Genomic DNA, 18,326 nt, shown 5'->3' on the forward strand with positions numbered 1-18,326 from the left:
GCCGAGGGCCTGGCGCGCTCCGGGCGAGCCCTGGGCTACAGTTCGCACCCCTGGGCTAGCAGGCAGGGATGCAACCTTCCCTCCTCCCCCGGCACCGCACGCACACCATTCCTACCAGACCTTGCAAGCAACGCTTCAAATTACTCACTTAGCCCAAATTAGTCCTGTATCGGCGCATCTAACTGTCATGTTGTTAATGTTTTACTTTACTGTAACACCCAATTTGAGACCGGATTGCACAATGTTTTGTCATTTACGCGGCAAAATAAATAAAGAGGAAGGCAGGGATTACTGTGTGTACAAGGGGAAGCTAAACCGCACAGTTTCAGTGACAGCTTTCAGCAGGCCGGCGTGGCAGCCTGGCTAATATTGATACAAACTCTATTTTCCTTCATTTTATTGTTTTCCATCTCCTAATAAACCGGGGGTAGCCTCTTGACCTCAGTCAGCTGATCGGAATCACATGCGCCGGGCTCGCTTTTGCTGCTCTCCCCGTCTCGCCTCCATCTTCCCTCCCTTCCTCCCTCCCTCCTTCTCTCCCTCCCTTCCTCCCTCTCCTCTCCCTCGGCGGTGAGGAAGGAGCCGAGCCCGGGCCAGCCCAGCCCGGCCGGGGAAGCCCGGCTGCAGCAGACTCCGGAGGGCAGGGCGATCGATCCGAAACGCCGCTTTAAAACCTCATCAATCTTCATCTAGGTTGCTCGAGTAATTACGCCCGATTCTCTTGTACGATTACAAGTGGATTTGGGTTTCTATTCCCCAGGCCCCCTTTCTTTGTGTTTACAAAAGGGGGTGGGGGTTGGGGGGGGGGTGTCTGGGCAGAGAGAGGCTCCCTGCCCTGCAGAAGCACTTGCCCTCTCCAGCGGAGCGTTCCAGCCCTTCCCCTCGCCCTTCACCCGCCGCTTGGCCCGACGCACGGTGATGGGCTCCCCGGGGCCTTTGTGCGGGGAGAAAAGCGCCTTCGGAAGATGCGTCCTGGAAACGACCCGATATTCTATCATTTTAAGGAGGCGTTTGTGGGCTTTGCCGAGTCCCAGAAGAAAGACCATCAATTTAATCCAATTACCTCTTTTCCCTGGTGTTGCGTGGCTAAAATAAAAATAAAGCCCCCGCTATTTAATGGTCAAAAGGCCAAACCCGATAATCTGACATCCAGGAGAAGACAATGGGTGCACCCCGGCTGGCGGGTGTGCCAGCGAAATGCACTCACGTACTGGAGGAGGGGGCAGAGCTGCAAAAGCAGGGGCTGGATGTGGAGGGAAGGGGACATTCACTTCTCAGCCCGTTACTGAATGCAGGGGAAATCGGGGATTGCTGGCTTCCTCCTTCTCCCGGGAAAAGGCTCCGAGCTCCCAGACCGGTACCTTGGCATCTGCCCTGTGTTCTGCTCAAATGACGCCCTAGATTTCTTGCAATGTAAACATGTCAGAGGTATTAAAATGCGACAAGGAATAAGCGTTATTGTACTTTCCAGATGAGAAAACATTTGCTTCTGTGTTGGTTTTTTTTTTTTTTTTTTTTTTTTCTAAAAAAAAAAAAGAAGCGGAAAGAATAATAAACAGTGGTCAAATTATAGGATTTCAGAGAAGCGGGTGTTCAAACTAAGTTAAAAAAATCTTCGCAGATTTTTTTTTTTTTTCTCCTGAAAGCACAAAAAGAAAAAAACATTCGGTATTAACAGTGTGTCATTTTTACACTTGTCCTTTGGAAATCTCCAATTACAACTTCCAATTCCATAGCATGTTTAAGGAGCACTGAGTCTTTTTGTTGTAGCCTTCAGGGAGCAAGCCAGCCACTGAGAGAATACGAAATTAATCCACTACAGCTATAGAGAGAGAGGATTATGTTTTAATCCCCTTTGGGATAGTCTCTGGATTTTAAGGATCCGATATTAAAATGTTTACATAGGGCATAATCAAAACACTGCAGATTTTCCATATGGCGCCGAGCTACCGGGAAGCTTTGGGTTCCCCTTCCCAAACCCAATTGATAAGCTAATGAAACAAAAGCCGGGCAACACCTGAGCCAAGAGCCGCGGGACGGGCTCATTCGCATTGCGGGAAAAGATAACGAGCTCCGGCTTCCAGCTTCGCCCCGGCCCCTCGCCGCCGCCGCCGGCGGCGAACTGCGCTTTTTGCCGGGGGATGTAAATACGCGTCCCCAGCGCGGCTGTAGCCCCCCCACCCCCGCCCCGAGAAGTGGAAGGCAGCGGGCTCTGCCCGCACCGGGAGCCGTGCTGCCCCGGGGCACCGGCCGGCAAGCGGCACACGGCGGGGATGCTGCCGGGCGCTCCAGCGGAAAGCATCAAGAGCCGCCGGCAACACCGAGGGCGCTTCCCCGCCAGGCTCCGGGGGAAAAGCCAACCGGTGGCTGCTCCGCTTCACCGAACAGCTTGGGGTCTGTGGGGAGGACGCGCGTCTGGAGCGCTTGTCAGCTGTTGGGACTCTAAGCGAGAGCATCTCTTTTTAAGGATGGTTTCTTTGCCTCTTCCCAACCTCTCTGAAGCGGCCGGGGCGGCCCACAGCAAGAGAGGCAACAAACAAAGAAGTTCTGGCCTTAAAACCAGACCAAAAATCACTTCAGATCCACAGGTCTTGTAATCTGTTCAAATGGAGAATTTTCCGCTTTGCCTGAGCCCTGTGGCCGGCACATGTGATTTACATTTCTAAAACAAACGCTACCGCACATATACATTTAAAAATAATATTTTCTTTCCGAAAGTAAATGATTGTGGGATTAGAAGGTCCCAGTGAATAAAAGCAGAATGTAATCTCTCTCCTCCCCTCCGTTAGTTTTTGTTAAACAGAGACTTCAGTCCTTGTGTTTAGTTCCTGTATTTTTGCTCTTGTATTTTGCAAGTTCAAGTAAGGCAAGTCAATGCAAGTGAAAAGTTCTGTCAGGTGAAAGAGTTTGCTATCTGCTAAAGCAATACCAGTAAAATTACACCTCTTAAGGAAAGCTCCAAAAGAGTGGTATATCGAACTTGTTATTTCAAACATTTTCATTCTCGTAAAGCGTTGTTTTTAACTGTAAGAGTTAAAGATGTGTTACATTTATGAGCCTGAAAATTACACCGGAGGTATATTTGCTAAGATGATAGGGCATAATTACTCCTAAGTAGGATAAGATATATGTTTTTATAGGATGAATTATGGAAACAAGCCATTTACCTGCGGCAGACTTAAAAGTATAACTTTTTAAATAATATTTTGGTGATTACTTATAGGTAAAAAAAATAGTAGCTGGGACAAGCACTTTGAAAACACATCCAATCAGCTAGACCAATTTAATTTTACAATCTACTAGTAATTATTCTAGAAAAAAGTGGTGAATATTGTCATGTTTAATTTTTAGCTGACACAGTTTTAAAAGAAAAAAACATACCAGTCTTTTGTCATGTACTGTTTAACATGGAAAATACAAAACAGATTAACTGAAACTAATAAATTTACTGTGTAAAATAGTTTGCATAAACTAAAATTTGTAATTTCTTATGATACTATGACAGAATTTTAAATATTAAGAATAATTATTAAAAATCACTTACAAGGTACCTGATATAAGACAACTGAAATTCCCTCAGCACTTTAACTCTAAAGCCAATTGTATCTGACACTGACTTGCATTTAAAATGACTACAAATCCTTACACTTGAAACAATTTATATGTAACACACACTCATGCACACAAAAACTTCAGTTTCTTGTAATATAAATCACATAACATACGAGCAGAAACGTGTATAGGCACCAGAAGCCTTTGGGAAAAGCTCTGTAGTCAGAAAAATATTTCAGCTAATTCACATCATTAATATAATACATGCACTGCCCTGTAAATAACAAGTAAACAACAGAAGAGTCCTAAAAAAAATCACAGAAATTAGTCTTTTTTGTTCCTATTGTAGTCATAAATCTGATCTAAATTGCCCTTTAAAAAGACTTCTGCAGTAAATATATTGAACTTACACGAGGATGGTTGCCCCCAATTTGTTCTCCGCTGTAGCAGATACAGGGAGTAACTCCTTCACTCAAGCCAAGGCTTTTATAAGAATGTATATATACAGCTCCCTTTACATATCACTTTCAACAGTTTCAATAAAGAGAATAATTTGCACAACTTTTTGACTGCAAAAAACAGATTCTAAGTCTAAACATGACTATAATCTTGTTTTTCTCCTCCCCCACCGAATAACAACCCCAATTCCTTTCCCCTGTTTTCAGAGATATCCAGGCTTACTTTGTTGGCTTTTTACTCTTGCACAATCATATGTTTCATATTGTGAGAGAGGGATTGATTTTTATTGTTTGTCTAAATGTCATTGCCAGTGTGGATAGGCCCTGATATCCAAAATTTTCCCCCTTTTCCCCCCCTTTCCTCCATAAAGCATGTAACAGTACTACTAACATCAAAGATCAACTTCAATGGTCTTTTTCAACAATAATAACTAAACAATTACAGCAACTCAATTCTCTTAAGTGGTGCCATAACAGCAAACAAATGTGTTTGATTAAAAAGAAAATGTAAATAAAAATAATCTTACATATTACAACTGTGAATAAAATTGTAAGAAATAAATACACTTTTTTGATGAGATTGTGAAAATAGATAGTGCTGCTTAAGAAAAAAAAAAGTCATTTTCTCTCAAACTTATACATCCTTTCCTTACATTTGAATTAAGTGACATATGCACCTCCACAGGTAAATTATTATTTGAATTCCATACCTTCCTGGTCGCAATGAAAGAAAAATATAAAATACCACTTCTTCCTGAGGGAAAACGTGTTTCACGATATTCCTAGGAATAAGTATCTCTTTATGTTGTTCAAGGTGTGATAAAAAGCAACCACTTAGTAGAACAATTACAGAATATGCAGAGACAAGCTCAATACCATACCAAAGTCAATCTTATTAGGTATCTTCTCACGGAAGGTCCCGTGGAACAATTAGCTGTGTGTCTAACGGCCTAAAGCAACTCAAAAAAATCAACTTTTGCGCTCTTTTGCAGGTAAAGTCTGATTTGCTCCGTGGCATACATGAGGACCTCTGAACTGTGCTAAAGCTCCGAGTGGCTAAACGTGGGTTTAGTATTGTTCCAGGACGTGTTCGAGCGCCAACCTGCCAGATGATCAGGTATTAATAATAATCAAGACTCCTCTTAATGATTTACAGCTGGCCAGAAACTTAAATGTTTGGGATAGGGACCTCACTACTGCAATGCGTGTATTTGCCACTTCGAAATTAGATTCATACAGTGTGCTCTGCCTGAAGCTATACCTTGGAAGCACTCCGTAATTTAAGCTGGTTTAGAAACTAAGAACTTGATTGTTAAGCAGTGCATCCAGATGTGAGTATACTACACTAATGCACTATGACCTGCACTAGCTTCTCCTCATTTTCAGGTAAAACTTAAGGTATTTTTTTCAACTTAGAAAACCTTAAGTGATGCCGAACACACCCACGCAAGTGACAGTTTTTCTCTCCGAGAGCGCCATTATAGCTGTCTATTTAATCAAAAGGTAAGAGAAAAAACACACCTTAGAAAAGCATATTGAATGTTGGAAGAAGAAAGGAGAAGGCAGAGAGAGCCTTCTGCTATAGCAGTATACCACCAAAACAGGAACTCATTGTAAAGAGTCGGGAACACGAGGGATCAAATCCCAGTAGCCAGTCTGAGTGAACAAGACTTGACAGGTATCTTATAAAGTCCAGCTTGTGTACCTTGTCATGCCAATAGAGCTCAATTGCTGAGAAATGAAATGAAAGATGGGAGCCCTCAGCTCTGATTTCTTCTCGTCTCCATTCTGGAAAAGCTCTTCAGGATAAACTGTATGCCTTATGCTTCTTGAGAAGCAAGTGAAGGGAAGTGTTATGTTCAGCGAGCTCACGATACTAGCTTCAGTACTAGCTCGCGATACTAGCTAAGTTCACTTATTTGGGTAGCTACTCCTATGCGTGGGTGGGAAGAAATAATGAAGTTGTTGAATCAGCATGTAACTTGCTAGGTACATTTGGAAGAATCATCTAAGAGGCAACAGTTGTAACTTCAACATTTTCTGAAAATACGAGTATCTCTAAACACCACCAGAGCCAACAGAGAATGTTTTCTAGTATGACTGTGTCTACTGGTTGATTGCGTGTTTTGCTTTCCCCCACTTAAGGAACTTCTGAAGACGCTCTGGTGTCCAGATCCTCTGGTACCTAATAAAAGGACAGCCAACATGGCAGGCTCTGTCATGTAGGCTTTTCTCCTTAACAACCTGATTTCACTGCAGGAATTTTATTCCTTACTCCTTCGTTAAAGTTGGTTCAGGTTCGGAAGTTACAAAGATAGAGGCTGACAGAGGATGCTCGCATAAACCTTGTGTCTTTAGAAAGCCAAGGCAAAAGCACTCACGTGACAGGCTGCCAGTGAGGACTGTCCAAATGTCCTGGATGAGGCTGCCTTTTGTACAATTTCTGGCTAATGAGACCAAGACTACCCAAACTGCCATCTTAAAAAATCCCAAACTGCCATCTTCAAAAATCCTGCCCACAGGTCAATGAAAGTGCTTAGTTTAACATAGGTACTGTTAATACAGTTCTGGATACATTCTGACCACTACTCTATGTAGGTCTGTCCCTATATGTTCTTATGAAGATTACAGGTATTTTTATACGGGAACCAACTGCATAGTGAAGATGAAATAAGGTGCAGAACGGTGGACTCTGGCTCCTTATGTCTAGGCTGGTCTTTCTCCAGTCTCTCTCCTATATATCAGATAGCTCATCAGCTTGACCTTTGATAAGCTAAGCAGTTCCATCCAGGGTGTGGTACCTCGGGACAAGGGAGAAGCTACAGATGTATGCCCTGGGCAAGCGTGCAGTCGTAGGCTCCATTGTACTCTTAATTTTGCAGCCTTAGAAATTTCAAATAAAAAGAGTCTTGCAAGCTTTGGGAAAAAAGAGAAATTTCCGTAGACTGATATGAGCGGACAATAAGAGAACATGAAGCGCTCTCAGAGCCATTCACAAATACAAACCACCAAAGTTTGAACTGATTTAATTTTAAAGCTTGGAAAGCAGGAAATCCAGCTGCCATTTTAGAAGTTGAAGATGCTCAGACTTAGAGTAATAAGGTACAAAGAGAAGAGCTCTTCAAAGCTGTGCTCAGGAGCACTATCATATCTGACTGACAACCACCTTATAAAATATTAAGTTATTTTGGATAGTAATGTGGAAAAAATGATTAGAATAAACACTGAGATGTCTAAAAATAGTAAGTTATAAAAACTGTGGGGCTTTTTTGTTGTTGTTTGTTTTCAATGTGAAAGCCAACTACATATCAAAAATATAACTGTTTTCAGTTTATGCCTAAATCTATACTCTAAATTAAACTCACACAAATATGTTTTTCTTTTTTATACTTAGACTTGAGGATCAAAATCTGAATATATAATAAGCAGAAACTATGGCAATCTGGCTGAATTAAATTTCCATGTTTGGAAGTACAAGGCTTGTGTGGTTACGTGTCTACCATAAAAAGGGAAAAAGAATCACTCTTCTTCCACATTCCTGTCCCTTCCCCAAACAAGCAACCCGCCCCAATAAAATTCCTGTCTTGAACGCTAAATTACAAGAAAAATGGTGTTTGAAGGGAGAGAACCACTCAGTAGTGCATGCTGAATTCAGTGAATAGTTTCTGTTGAGAAGCTTGAAAAACTAGGAGAAATATTAAGACATTTTTTGGTGTTTTCTAATGAAACTTTGATATTTGCTATTTAACGGACATACTTGTGTGTGCACACATACGTACATACATACTTTCTTAAAGAAAAAAAATGTAAAACATGGAAAAGCTTAAGGTACCTTAGCCACCTCCAGACAGAGAGAAAAAGAGAGGGAGAGAAAGGGAGTGCAAGAGAGAGGAGAGGGAGAGAAAACGGGAAAAGAAAAAGAAAGACAACAAGCACTACCTCTAACTCTGGAAGCCTCGGAGGTGCAAGCTGTTGGAGGCTCAGAGAGAATTCTCAGGAAGCCTCACTGCATATTTGTTACAGTCCTTCCTGGGCTTCCCCTATGGTTGCTGCTTTCTGCTCCCGGGGACCCCCACAGACCATCAGAGCCACTGGTGTACGGATGGCAACTGCTGTAGTAGGAGAGCACACGACGGGCAGCAGGGCTCTCCCAGCCTCGCAGGAGAGGACACACCAGGGAGGGAGCAGAATGGTTGGAGAGGGAAGACGAGACCACTCTCAGAACCACTGTCATGCGTTGCCCTCCAGGTGTTGAGAGGGATGAAGATGATTCCTCTCCCCTCCTCCAAAACCTCCTGGGTAGGCTGTGGTCACTGCTGGAGACAGCATAAAGTGCTATTTGGTTCTTCCTTTCAACCCATTACTCTGACAGCAGATAATGTAACGCTTTCTCTGGTTAGCTCTAAACAAATGATGTTGTTTTTTTTTTTTTTTTTTTTTTTCCTGCAAAATCTAGTAATTTGAAAATCAGCCTTCTTAGCAGAGGCCCAAGTTATTGTTCTTTTCTTTAATTAAGAAAATCTACCATTTGTCTAGCTCCATTAACAAAAACAATGGAAAAGATCCTACATATCTTAAAATCATTTTGTGATGGCAACAGAAGATAAAACAAGAAAATATGCCCCTCCATTCCTCCTTAAGAATAGGTAAGAAAAAGCTGCAAACAGCTTTGCTTACCAGAGGTCGTCTACAACGGTCAACTCTTGTAAAGAAAATTCAGCGTCAGATTTTGGCCATAAGAAATGTTACTGTAACTAAATATGTAAATGTATAATTATTAAATGCATATTATATATATAAAGATGAGTCAATCGTATTTAAATTTTCTATCCCAAATAGTTATTTTGTGAGCTTTTTGTGGGTTTAGATGCAGTTCCTTGGTGTGTTAGTGTTTTTATTACTGCATCTGGCCCTATGCAAGGCTTCAAAATAATTTCAGAAATGTAAATGAGTCCTTTGTTAGAACCTGGAATAGAAAATTTCCCTAAGGGCTAAATGATTTACTTTTTTTTTTTTTTTTTAGGTACTGCTGTACAATTTTAACTATAACTGCATGTAGTAGAATTTTGGCACTGTTCCAATTTCCTCTAAAGACAGCGTCAAATATTTTTTTCAATTGGAAATTGCTCAAAATTGCGATGATTTCTGTTAGCTTGTCTGAAACCAGACAAAAGGCTTATTTTGCATAGGCCACAAACCAGATGTTGATAATGTTTGGTTACCACCAGTCTTGTCTGGACTTCAAACAGATGACCTGGAAGTGAAAGGTCTTATACCTCATTAATAATAATACAAGCTGTCAAATACTCGTGACCCAGCGTGCTCCTTAGGATAGGGCAGTAAGTCAATACATTCAGCACACTACCAAGAAGTCTGGATAGAGGGCTTATCACTTTTAGTCCTCAAGCCAATGTGGACTAGCTACCCATGCTGGCTTGGACAAAAGATCAGCTCTTGTTTGGCAGTAATAATTCCGCTTTCTAGAAATATTTCCACACTGAAGTTCAGTGTCGCTAAACGTTAGGGAGGTGCTGGGATGCTGCGTCTCACTCAAACCTTCCTGGCACATTTGCATTGTGGGGGGTTTTCTTCCACCTAGAGACAGATGTCCAAGAAGAAGAGGAAATTCTGTAGTGAAGGTTAAGATACATTAAGACTAAGGTGCACTAAAGGCAGTTAGTGGCTTTCCTGGGGTTTATTTGGACGAGTTGCTCAATCTCCTCATATAACAGACTGAATAATATACATTTACTCTTACAAGACTGTTGTGAGGCTGTAATTCACCATGGCTCATGAGGAAGTCAGGTTCTGAGTTGATTGAGCCCATGCAAGTAACCAGACAGATGCCTGCCAAAGCCTTTTGTCTTCCTAAAATAACTCAAAGCCTCATATCCTCCTATCTTTGTTTCCTTTTTTATTTCTAGAAACTACTCTTTAGAAAGCAGCAAAAGACTTCATAAGGGATACTTCGCTTGGCTGGGGCCTATTTGCTGATGCCACCAGCCATGTGACAAAATAGATGAAATGTGCTCCAGTTACAGAACACGTATCTTTCAAAAATGCCATTAAGGTTAAATTCTGCTCTCGGATGTGCACAAACAATTCCCAGCAAGTCAACTGCAACTTCACAACAAAGAGAAGAGAACGTATTTCTAAAGTGTAAAATTCATAAAACCTGAGTGGTTCAACATTTATTCTGTTGTTTTTTTTTTTAATGACCTATTTTAGTGCAAGATCAGTGCTTTAAACAAAAAAAAAGTTTTAGGAAAGAATATTAATTATCTATTAAAACATATTTCCCTTTGAGAATACCAACTTACGATATTAGTATACATCCACATATTTTTCATTTTGAAAAAATCACCTACTAAGCAGAAGACAAACTGTTAGCAAATTTGCATTCTCAGGCTCTTAAGAGAAAAGGTAAGTATTTAAGAGCCCCATTGCAGCATTAGAAAACAGAAAGGGAAAAGGAGAAGAGTTAGTAGTATCAACTCACTACAGTGGATTTGATTTGATTGTATTACCCACAGATTCACAATATATTAGAAAACCGTTAAAATTGAATGGGCTATCTCAATCATTAGTTCTAACAGCGATGTGACTTGCCTCTTGAAGTGAACAGTCTGGGAAGAAAGGGAGCTAAAACTGGAACAGAAAAATGTAAAATATTTTAATACGTAAATGCTAAAACAAGAACAACATCTTTCGATAACTCATACTGTAAGACAGTTAAAATACTGCTTTAGTTAAAAATCTTCATGCGAACTTAGAAGTCATAATTCTAAGACCATAATAACATGGAATCTGATTTTTATATTTTATTAAAATGCTACTTAATATAATGAAATCTGACCAACTGCCATTGCAACATATGGAATACTAAGATTATATAATAAAAATATTCAGACTATAATTATTTAAAAATTCTCCATCCCATATGTAATTTATCAAAGTGAACTTTACATTGATTTGTGCCACATGGTTGATGAAAAACTATAAAGAGTCTCTGGAACAAAAGGTATGTACAGATAACTTTGTATGAACAGTCTCAATCTGTTTCAAACTTTCCTTTTTTTTTTTTTTAGTTTTAACTCCACAAATCAAAATAGTGTAACATTTATATTCTCTTAGTTAAAAGTTTTCTAAAACCTAAGGTCTCGTCTTTTTAAAAGGTGCCTTAGTTTCATGGAATAAACAATGTTAAATTGTTTCAGTTAAATGTGGACAATCTTAAATCAATTTAAACCTGGTTTATAATGATCTTGTTTAATTCCCAGCCCTTACTGAGACAATCCAAATCATTGTAAACCAGGTTTAAATTGATTTAAGCTTTAAAGTTAAATTGGAGGCATATCTGCATCTAGAAATTCCTACGTGTCATTCCACTCTGAACAGTAACTAGATATAAATGATGCTGCGATATACCATAACTTGCTATATCTCAAAGGTTTCCCGATCACATACGCTGAATCTACATAACTCTTAAGAATTAGACAAGAAGGGACAGTGTGGCTTTACTGGGACCTGCTCTTCAGAGCTGTCAGACGTTGTTTTAACCTTCTTAGGCATAAACCCCACCTTCCTTGCCCAGTGCTTTTCTTGATTTCAGTTATTGGACTCAAGTTTCAGAGTCACATCGTATAAACTGAAAACCGTGGAAAACAGTGGCATCATTATATGCAAAATCACGAGGCAAAACAGCGGGTATGGAGTGACTCAGGTTTTTTCATTGATTGGTAAAATTTACAGAAGACACATATGATACCGTGTGTGACCATTAACTCTCAAAATCATTTCAGCTGCAAAAAAAGAGCAAGAGTCGAGTAGCAACGGCTGCAGTTAATCTGATAGTAAAAACGAGGTAGTGGAATGTAGGTTCTTTTTGAGAACTTCGCAGTTTTTGGTACGCATATAGCACCTCACCACACTTGGAGGCGCCTTGCTTGCCCTGTTAGTGTTGATAGGGAACACAAAGGCTAATTTCTGACACTGTTAGGACAGACGTCCTGTCAATATTTCAAAAGTAAATTTGTTTCTATTTCTATAATTATAATTTCTGTTTTTCTAACACCGACAATATCTCCAAATTTCTACAAGCCGTGAAAGGAAAGGACCAGAATGACTGTCCGTGTCCTGAAGGAGCAGGGGATGTCATACAGGTAGTGATCTCTAGTAAAAGGGTACATTGCACATAAATACTTAAGGACACATCGACATACTAGGTTTTTGCAGAGGGATACAGCTACAGGGATGGTACTGCATCGGTGTGTTTGAACGAAATGGCACTGTTGGGGCACATATAAGAACTTCATAGCTGACGGTGAGATTTGCCAGACTGGGCAAGAATTTTTCATGTCCGCTTCGCAGTTCCAATCAATATTTCAATGTAATTGCATATTGCAGCCCTTTAAACTATAGCAACTGTATGCATATTTAGTTGGAAGCACTGTTCTTAGATATGAGAACTTAGCCAAAGCAGTGCCGAGTTTTCCTTCTAAAGGAGAAAGGGACGTCGATCAAATTATCCCACTAATGGTCCCGCTTGACGCACTCTTTTATTGACTTAAGACAACTGCGTCTCAGCCACGGTTAGCTGCAGATTGAGAAAGCAAGCAGATCGACATATTAACTGTGATAACCATATACTGAAAGTTGCTCCCAAATAAAAGCATTTCCTTCCCCCCTCAGCTCCGCTCTGGTTTCGAAGTATAAGACTAACTTTAATGTAGGCATTTTTTGCTTTTGTTTGTTTCGTTGGTTTGTTTTGCTTTTACCATCCATTTATGATGTTATCTTTGCTACAAATTTCCACTTTGTCATCAGAAGAAAGTGCAGGAGTAAAGGTAGCTACCCTAGAAATTCAATTATGCTGAAGAAACCCCCGAGACATCACAAAACTTCCCCTTACTGGAGTAATTTAATAAAGGTCTTTTAAAAATATAAAAAAAATTCATACTGCGTTTCACAGTTCTCCCGTTTTTACCTCGTCTGAAAGGAGAGTGCATTTTCAACCTTCAACATGCCTTTCTTTCCAGACTACGTCCCCAGGAAAGGTGGTAGTGCAGACAGAACTGTAACAGAACCTGCTAGAAGACGGATAGAACCGAGACCTCACTGCGTACCTTCACACAGGGAGAAAGGACCAGAAGGAATCTCTCATGTACATTTTTACAGAGGATTCGTTCCCAGCTCATCTGCTAACTAACAAAGTTCACAGCTTGGTTGCAGTTTCATTCCTTCTTAGACCCTGTTTACAACAGGCAACTTTCTCCCTCGCTGTGACAGATGGGTTGAGATACTGCAGATGCCCCCTAACTCCATCAGTGAGAGAAGCGGGTGCCAGCGGGAGCGCAGGTGTCTCTCCACAAGCTGTGCGACACTTGGGATCAGGTCGTGAATGCGCACAACCCCACCCTGACTCACAAACCCCCGAGTTGTGGAATTAGCCCGCGTTTCCATTTTAGCCATAAAAAAGAGCCATTCCCGCAGTGGTTTTACAGAATTTTCAACAAGAAGTCACAGGCTGTAACAAAAGCACTCGAAGTATTGCAATTTCTCCCATCTCTGCTGAAAGACCGTGCAACGAGCACACGCTTTATAATCAATTCCCCTACTTCATGGAAGTAGGACATCATATTAAATCTAGGAGACAAAGAATCTGTAGTGTAATTGTACACTTCGCTGTCAATATTAAGACACTAACCACAAAGGTTAAAAACCAACAAGTTTAAAAGAGCCTATTGGCTCATATCTTAGTTATAATGAAAAATATAATTACCTGCAAGGTTGTCAATCTCTTTCTCTTGGAGCAGGCTGACAGCATCATCATCTCCTTCCAGCATAAGCTCTGTTTCTGCATTCTGATTTACCACAGCTTGACTTCGGAAAGTTTTCTTTGACTTCACTACATCCTCTTCAGTGCCTAAAAAAAGTTACAAGTGTTGTGAATTTAGATGAATAATATTTTAAATATAAAACAACCACAGTCAAGTAGTAAAAAAACCCCCGAGTATACATCATCTTTATCGAAAAAGGGAAGGAACATTTTCAAAAATCTTTATCAAGGTTTACAAAACACGCAGCCTTATTCTGTCTTTCAGAATGTATCTTGAATAACATACAAACTGTTTCACAAAGACTCTCCTGCTTTTAATAATTGCTATTTGCTTTATGTTCAATGTTGTTCCATTAGTTTTCCACCTGCAAGAAATTGAGCAGGAGTTTCTCTTGGGTTCCCGGTGTCCTGATTCTGACTGACCTATGAGAGCTCAAACCACCTACTGTAAATAAAGGAGTTGCTTCTGGGAATTCAAAATCCGTCATGATTTTCACCTTAGAGATAGGAGGGACAGGTTGGTGAAGCAGGAGATGGGTTATCTCAATATAGAGTACCAACAAGGTAGGCTATGCAGAGATTCAAAAAGACTTGAAAAGGACAAGCACGGTGAGGAAACTTTGGTGTGCATGTGCGTGTGTGTTTTTAAGGAGCACAATGAAAATGTTGGTGTATGGACACGTGCCAATTACCTCAAAGAACTTCACAGGAACAACTTACTCTTTCTTCTTGCCTACAACTGACTTTTTCTATTCAGACTGACGGTTCCTTATGGCAGGAGATGTACCATCTTACATTTTGGGAAGGTTCCACTAGTGCTTGCCAGAGTTTATTTGCATGAAATTAAGAAATTAATCATTGTATGATCAAATGATAGTAGCTGTCATACCATAAACAGCTTTCGTGTACTGTTGTGACATCCGCACAGTGTTTTTTTCTTAGATGGGAAGAGGCCATTAGTTTTGTTTGCAGTACTACAGACTCAAAGTAGCCTTAGGAGAGAAAGTTTTCTGGTTTTGTGTTTTTTTTTTTTTTTTTCCTAAACAGAAACCCCTGTGTCTTCACCTTGGACCGTACAAGATATGGGGATCTCCAGTTCTGCCAACCAAGAAATAAAACCCAAACCTAATCTCTCCTTTCTGTACGATAGTTTTGAGATTTGCTTACTACTAATCTACAGAACGATGAGTGAAATCTGAGCAAAACCAGGCACGTATGGATTTTGTTTGTCTTCCACAATGCCTGAACTTCACATGATGAATACAATTATGGCAGATGTAAAATCATGAGATAAAGCCCAATATAAGACTCATGGCTCCGTATTAATATGGGACAACTAAGAGGAACAGAGTAAGCAGACAGGTTAGTGAAGAAAGTTGCATGAAACGGAACTGATGCGTCAGGCAGTTTTGTTATTCCAAACAGTGGGGAAGGTGTTATGATTTTATTTCCTGCTCCTATATGAGTCTTTTAATTAGTTTGTGCACAGGAGAGTCACACCATATAAAATATGCCGGAGGCATATTTTTCTGTTAGAGTGTTTACTCTGAAGATCACTGTTAGCATGCCACTTGGTATCGGATTCCACCACAGGCTGAGACAACCTCATGTTTTACATTGCCTGATATTAACCTTTTGTATACTACTGCTATTATCCCAATTGCCGTTTCTGAAACTACAGAGCAGGTCAAGACAAATAAGTAAGCAAACCCCCCCCCCCCCTTTTTTTTTTTTTCACCAAGCCCAAAATTAAGGACAGCCTCTCTAACCTTCCTATTTGTTGCTCTCCACTAGGACCATACCGATACTGATAGAAATTAAGACAATACTGATATATAGTAATACTCTTGTGTTTTGCTGTGTTCAGTTATTAGGCTGTGATTACTGCCTCACTTGCACAGGTTATGACTTAGTACAAATAAACGTAATTATTCGCCCAATTTAAAATTGAATCAAGTAACTAACGCTTGGAAGAGTTTTCAGCGTTATGCCCAAGCTTTTGGTTTTTAGTTCAGTTTGGGTTTGCTTTTTGTTGGTTTGTTTTTTCAATTCACAAAAAGGAGCAAGATTTGTAGGAGCTTGGAAAAACACAAAGGAGTAACGTGCTGTAACAGACTTTCAGTTTTATTACATCCGAATTGTCCTGAGTATTTAATCGCTAGATCAGGGTCTTGTTACACTTGCGTTTACTACAAGGGAGTTTAGCATCGTTTGACACAAGTAATAGCTCCTGCTGTGAAGCATTTGACACTAAAGGAGACCCGGCCTGAGATGAACTGCCACGGTGCAGGAAGGAAGCAAGAAAATACTGTTCTCTTCCTTTCTGGTAGCTCTAGTGAGTGTTACGAAGGTTTTGGAGCTTTATAAAATGTGATAATCTTCTAATGAATAACTTCAAAAGTACTAATCTGGAGTAATCATAGAGTCAACCATTTCTGTAGTAACTGATTAGATTAATGTCAGTTCTTTAAAATTATTTATGCATGAAGATACATTTTAAAAATTACAAGAAAAAAAAACACGTTACAAGCCCCAAATTAATACTAATGCTTAAAATGCATCAGAAGAACTTGAAATTTGGTGTATTTTAAATCCTGAGTGATGAGGGTTCCAGTTACCAGATTACAGAAATATTGCCATGCGCCGATGTAAGAAACGTGGTTGAGTAGAAGGCATTAAATTAGTTTGGCAAATTTGGAGCTTAGCAACAAGATGAATGTTTCTAAAATCCATTCTGGTTTATAATATTAAACATACATTTATCTAAAAGAAATATAGTAAATGGCGCTTCTTTGTCTTGATGGAAAAAAGCTCTGGTTTGGCTGTTGTTTAAATTTATCACTTTGTTGAGTGCACCTCAGTTTTGCTGTACTGTACCAAACATTTATCTAAATGAAAGTGTACGAGACCCAGAGTTGCCCTTCAATCACTATATCCTTTATGAATTAGAGTTCCATTTATCAAAATTACAGCAAGAAGAGTAAGGTCTCACAGGGCTGTCTCATTACAAGGCTTGTAAACACTGTCCTTACAAAGAAATGGTTTAACACCTAACAAATCAAAAACTGATTGGGAATAGAATTTATTTGAGATCATCTATCTTCGGAAGACGTGCTGTACTGAGTGCACTTCGTGGCCTTTCTACCCATTCATCAAGAAATTAACAAGCGAATACCACAGACCACCAGATCTCCTTGGATCCTGAAATGTGAAATATGTTCAAAACAGATCTGTCACAGATGTTCTATTTTTATATTTCAAGACAACTTCAAAAAGGTTTTAAAATAAGAGAACCTCTCCAAATAAGAGTAAAAAGAAAAACAACTTGTCTCTTCAAAACCAGACAACAAACTGAATAAAATATTATATGACATAAAACTATGTCTAGTATTGTTAACAATGATATAAAAAGGAGAGATGAATACATGAATACTTGATATTTCAGCATGTTTGAAAAAAATCAAAACCCAAATTATTTTTTTCAAAGCCCCAGCAAAATTACTATGAAATGAAATTCATTTCCAGATATTTCATTTACAACTCTTTTTAGGACACAAGGAGTTCGTATTTTAAAGACACAATACAGAATTGTATTAATGTCAGTTCCTAAGTCTAATTAGAAAATGTTTCAAATCCATTAAAAAAGAAAAAAAATCAAATGAAAATAGATGCAATTTCAAGAAAGCAACATTTTGACATTGGGGTCCACAGAACTGGAACTGGCAGATGTTATCAGTCCTTATCCTTATGAAGCTCCTTCTTAAGGGATATTTTTCTAGACTGGGATTTGGAAAAAAGCCTTGAAATAAGCAGCTAAGTATTTCTTAAAACCACATTTTGCAAAGAAGTTAAAGTCAGTCAGTCACTCGGCTCATATTGAAGTCCAGCCAAAGTTGGTGCCTTAATTTCTTGGAACTTGAAGGCTCTGCCTTAAAGATATTCCAAGAGCATGTATGTATAAGACTAGATAAGCAATTTAAAAAAATTCAAATAATCCATCTTTTGTTACACCTGTTATCATCTTGATAATTTTTTTAATGTGTATATTAAAAACTAGCTCTCTACAGTAGCTTCAGGAAAACCGAAAAGAGCTCATCTTTAAAAGAAATTAAAGAAACCAACCAGCACTTCTCTACAAAACTCCAACTTCCATTAAAAGGTGTGTATTTTACATGTCTGAAAGGTTAAATGAGCTGCACAATAAACTTGTACAGTATTGCCAAAAATTTACTAATCTCTCTTCCGGTAGCATTACTTTTTCTTAAATAGAAATTATTAAGCAGACAAAAAAAACCCATACCAAGCCCCACCCCAAAAACTAATGATTTCCCAAGAACAGGGGAATCTCACGTTATTCTGCAGCTACATCCTCTAGAAGTATTTAATACAGACGATATTTAAACATTTTTTGGGGGGGTTATCGTAACATCTGAATTTTTGCCTCTCTATTTTCCATTAAATCAATAAAGTCCCTGTTG

The 18,326-nt window shown here is 39.5% G+C and overlaps 1 protein-coding gene across 4 annotated transcripts in view; it reads right to left on the minus strand.

Annotated features, from left to right (window-relative positions):
• Positions 1-18,326, minus strand: part of NBEA (neurobeachin) — a gene marked incomplete at its 5' end in the record, with an annotated part of 525,299 nt that overhangs the window by 160,904 nt on the left and 346,069 nt on the right. For 3 of the 4 annotated variants that reach the window (XM_082492157.1, XM_082492158.1, XM_082492156.1), the window contains one exon: positions 13,792-13,935. In XM_082492157.1, the coding sequence (XP_082348283.1) occupies positions 13,792-13,935 (144 nt within the window). Of the gene's footprint in view, positions 1-10,619; positions 10,659-13,791; positions 13,936-18,326 lie in introns of all 4 variants that reach the window. The other variant, XM_082492159.1, reaches the window with a different exon arrangement.

This window comes from Vanellus vanellus (assembly GCF_965231255.1).
Source record: "Vanellus vanellus genome assembly, chromosome: 1".
Classification (NCBI taxonomy): Eukaryota; Metazoa; Chordata; class Aves; order Charadriiformes; family Charadriidae; genus Vanellus; species Vanellus vanellus.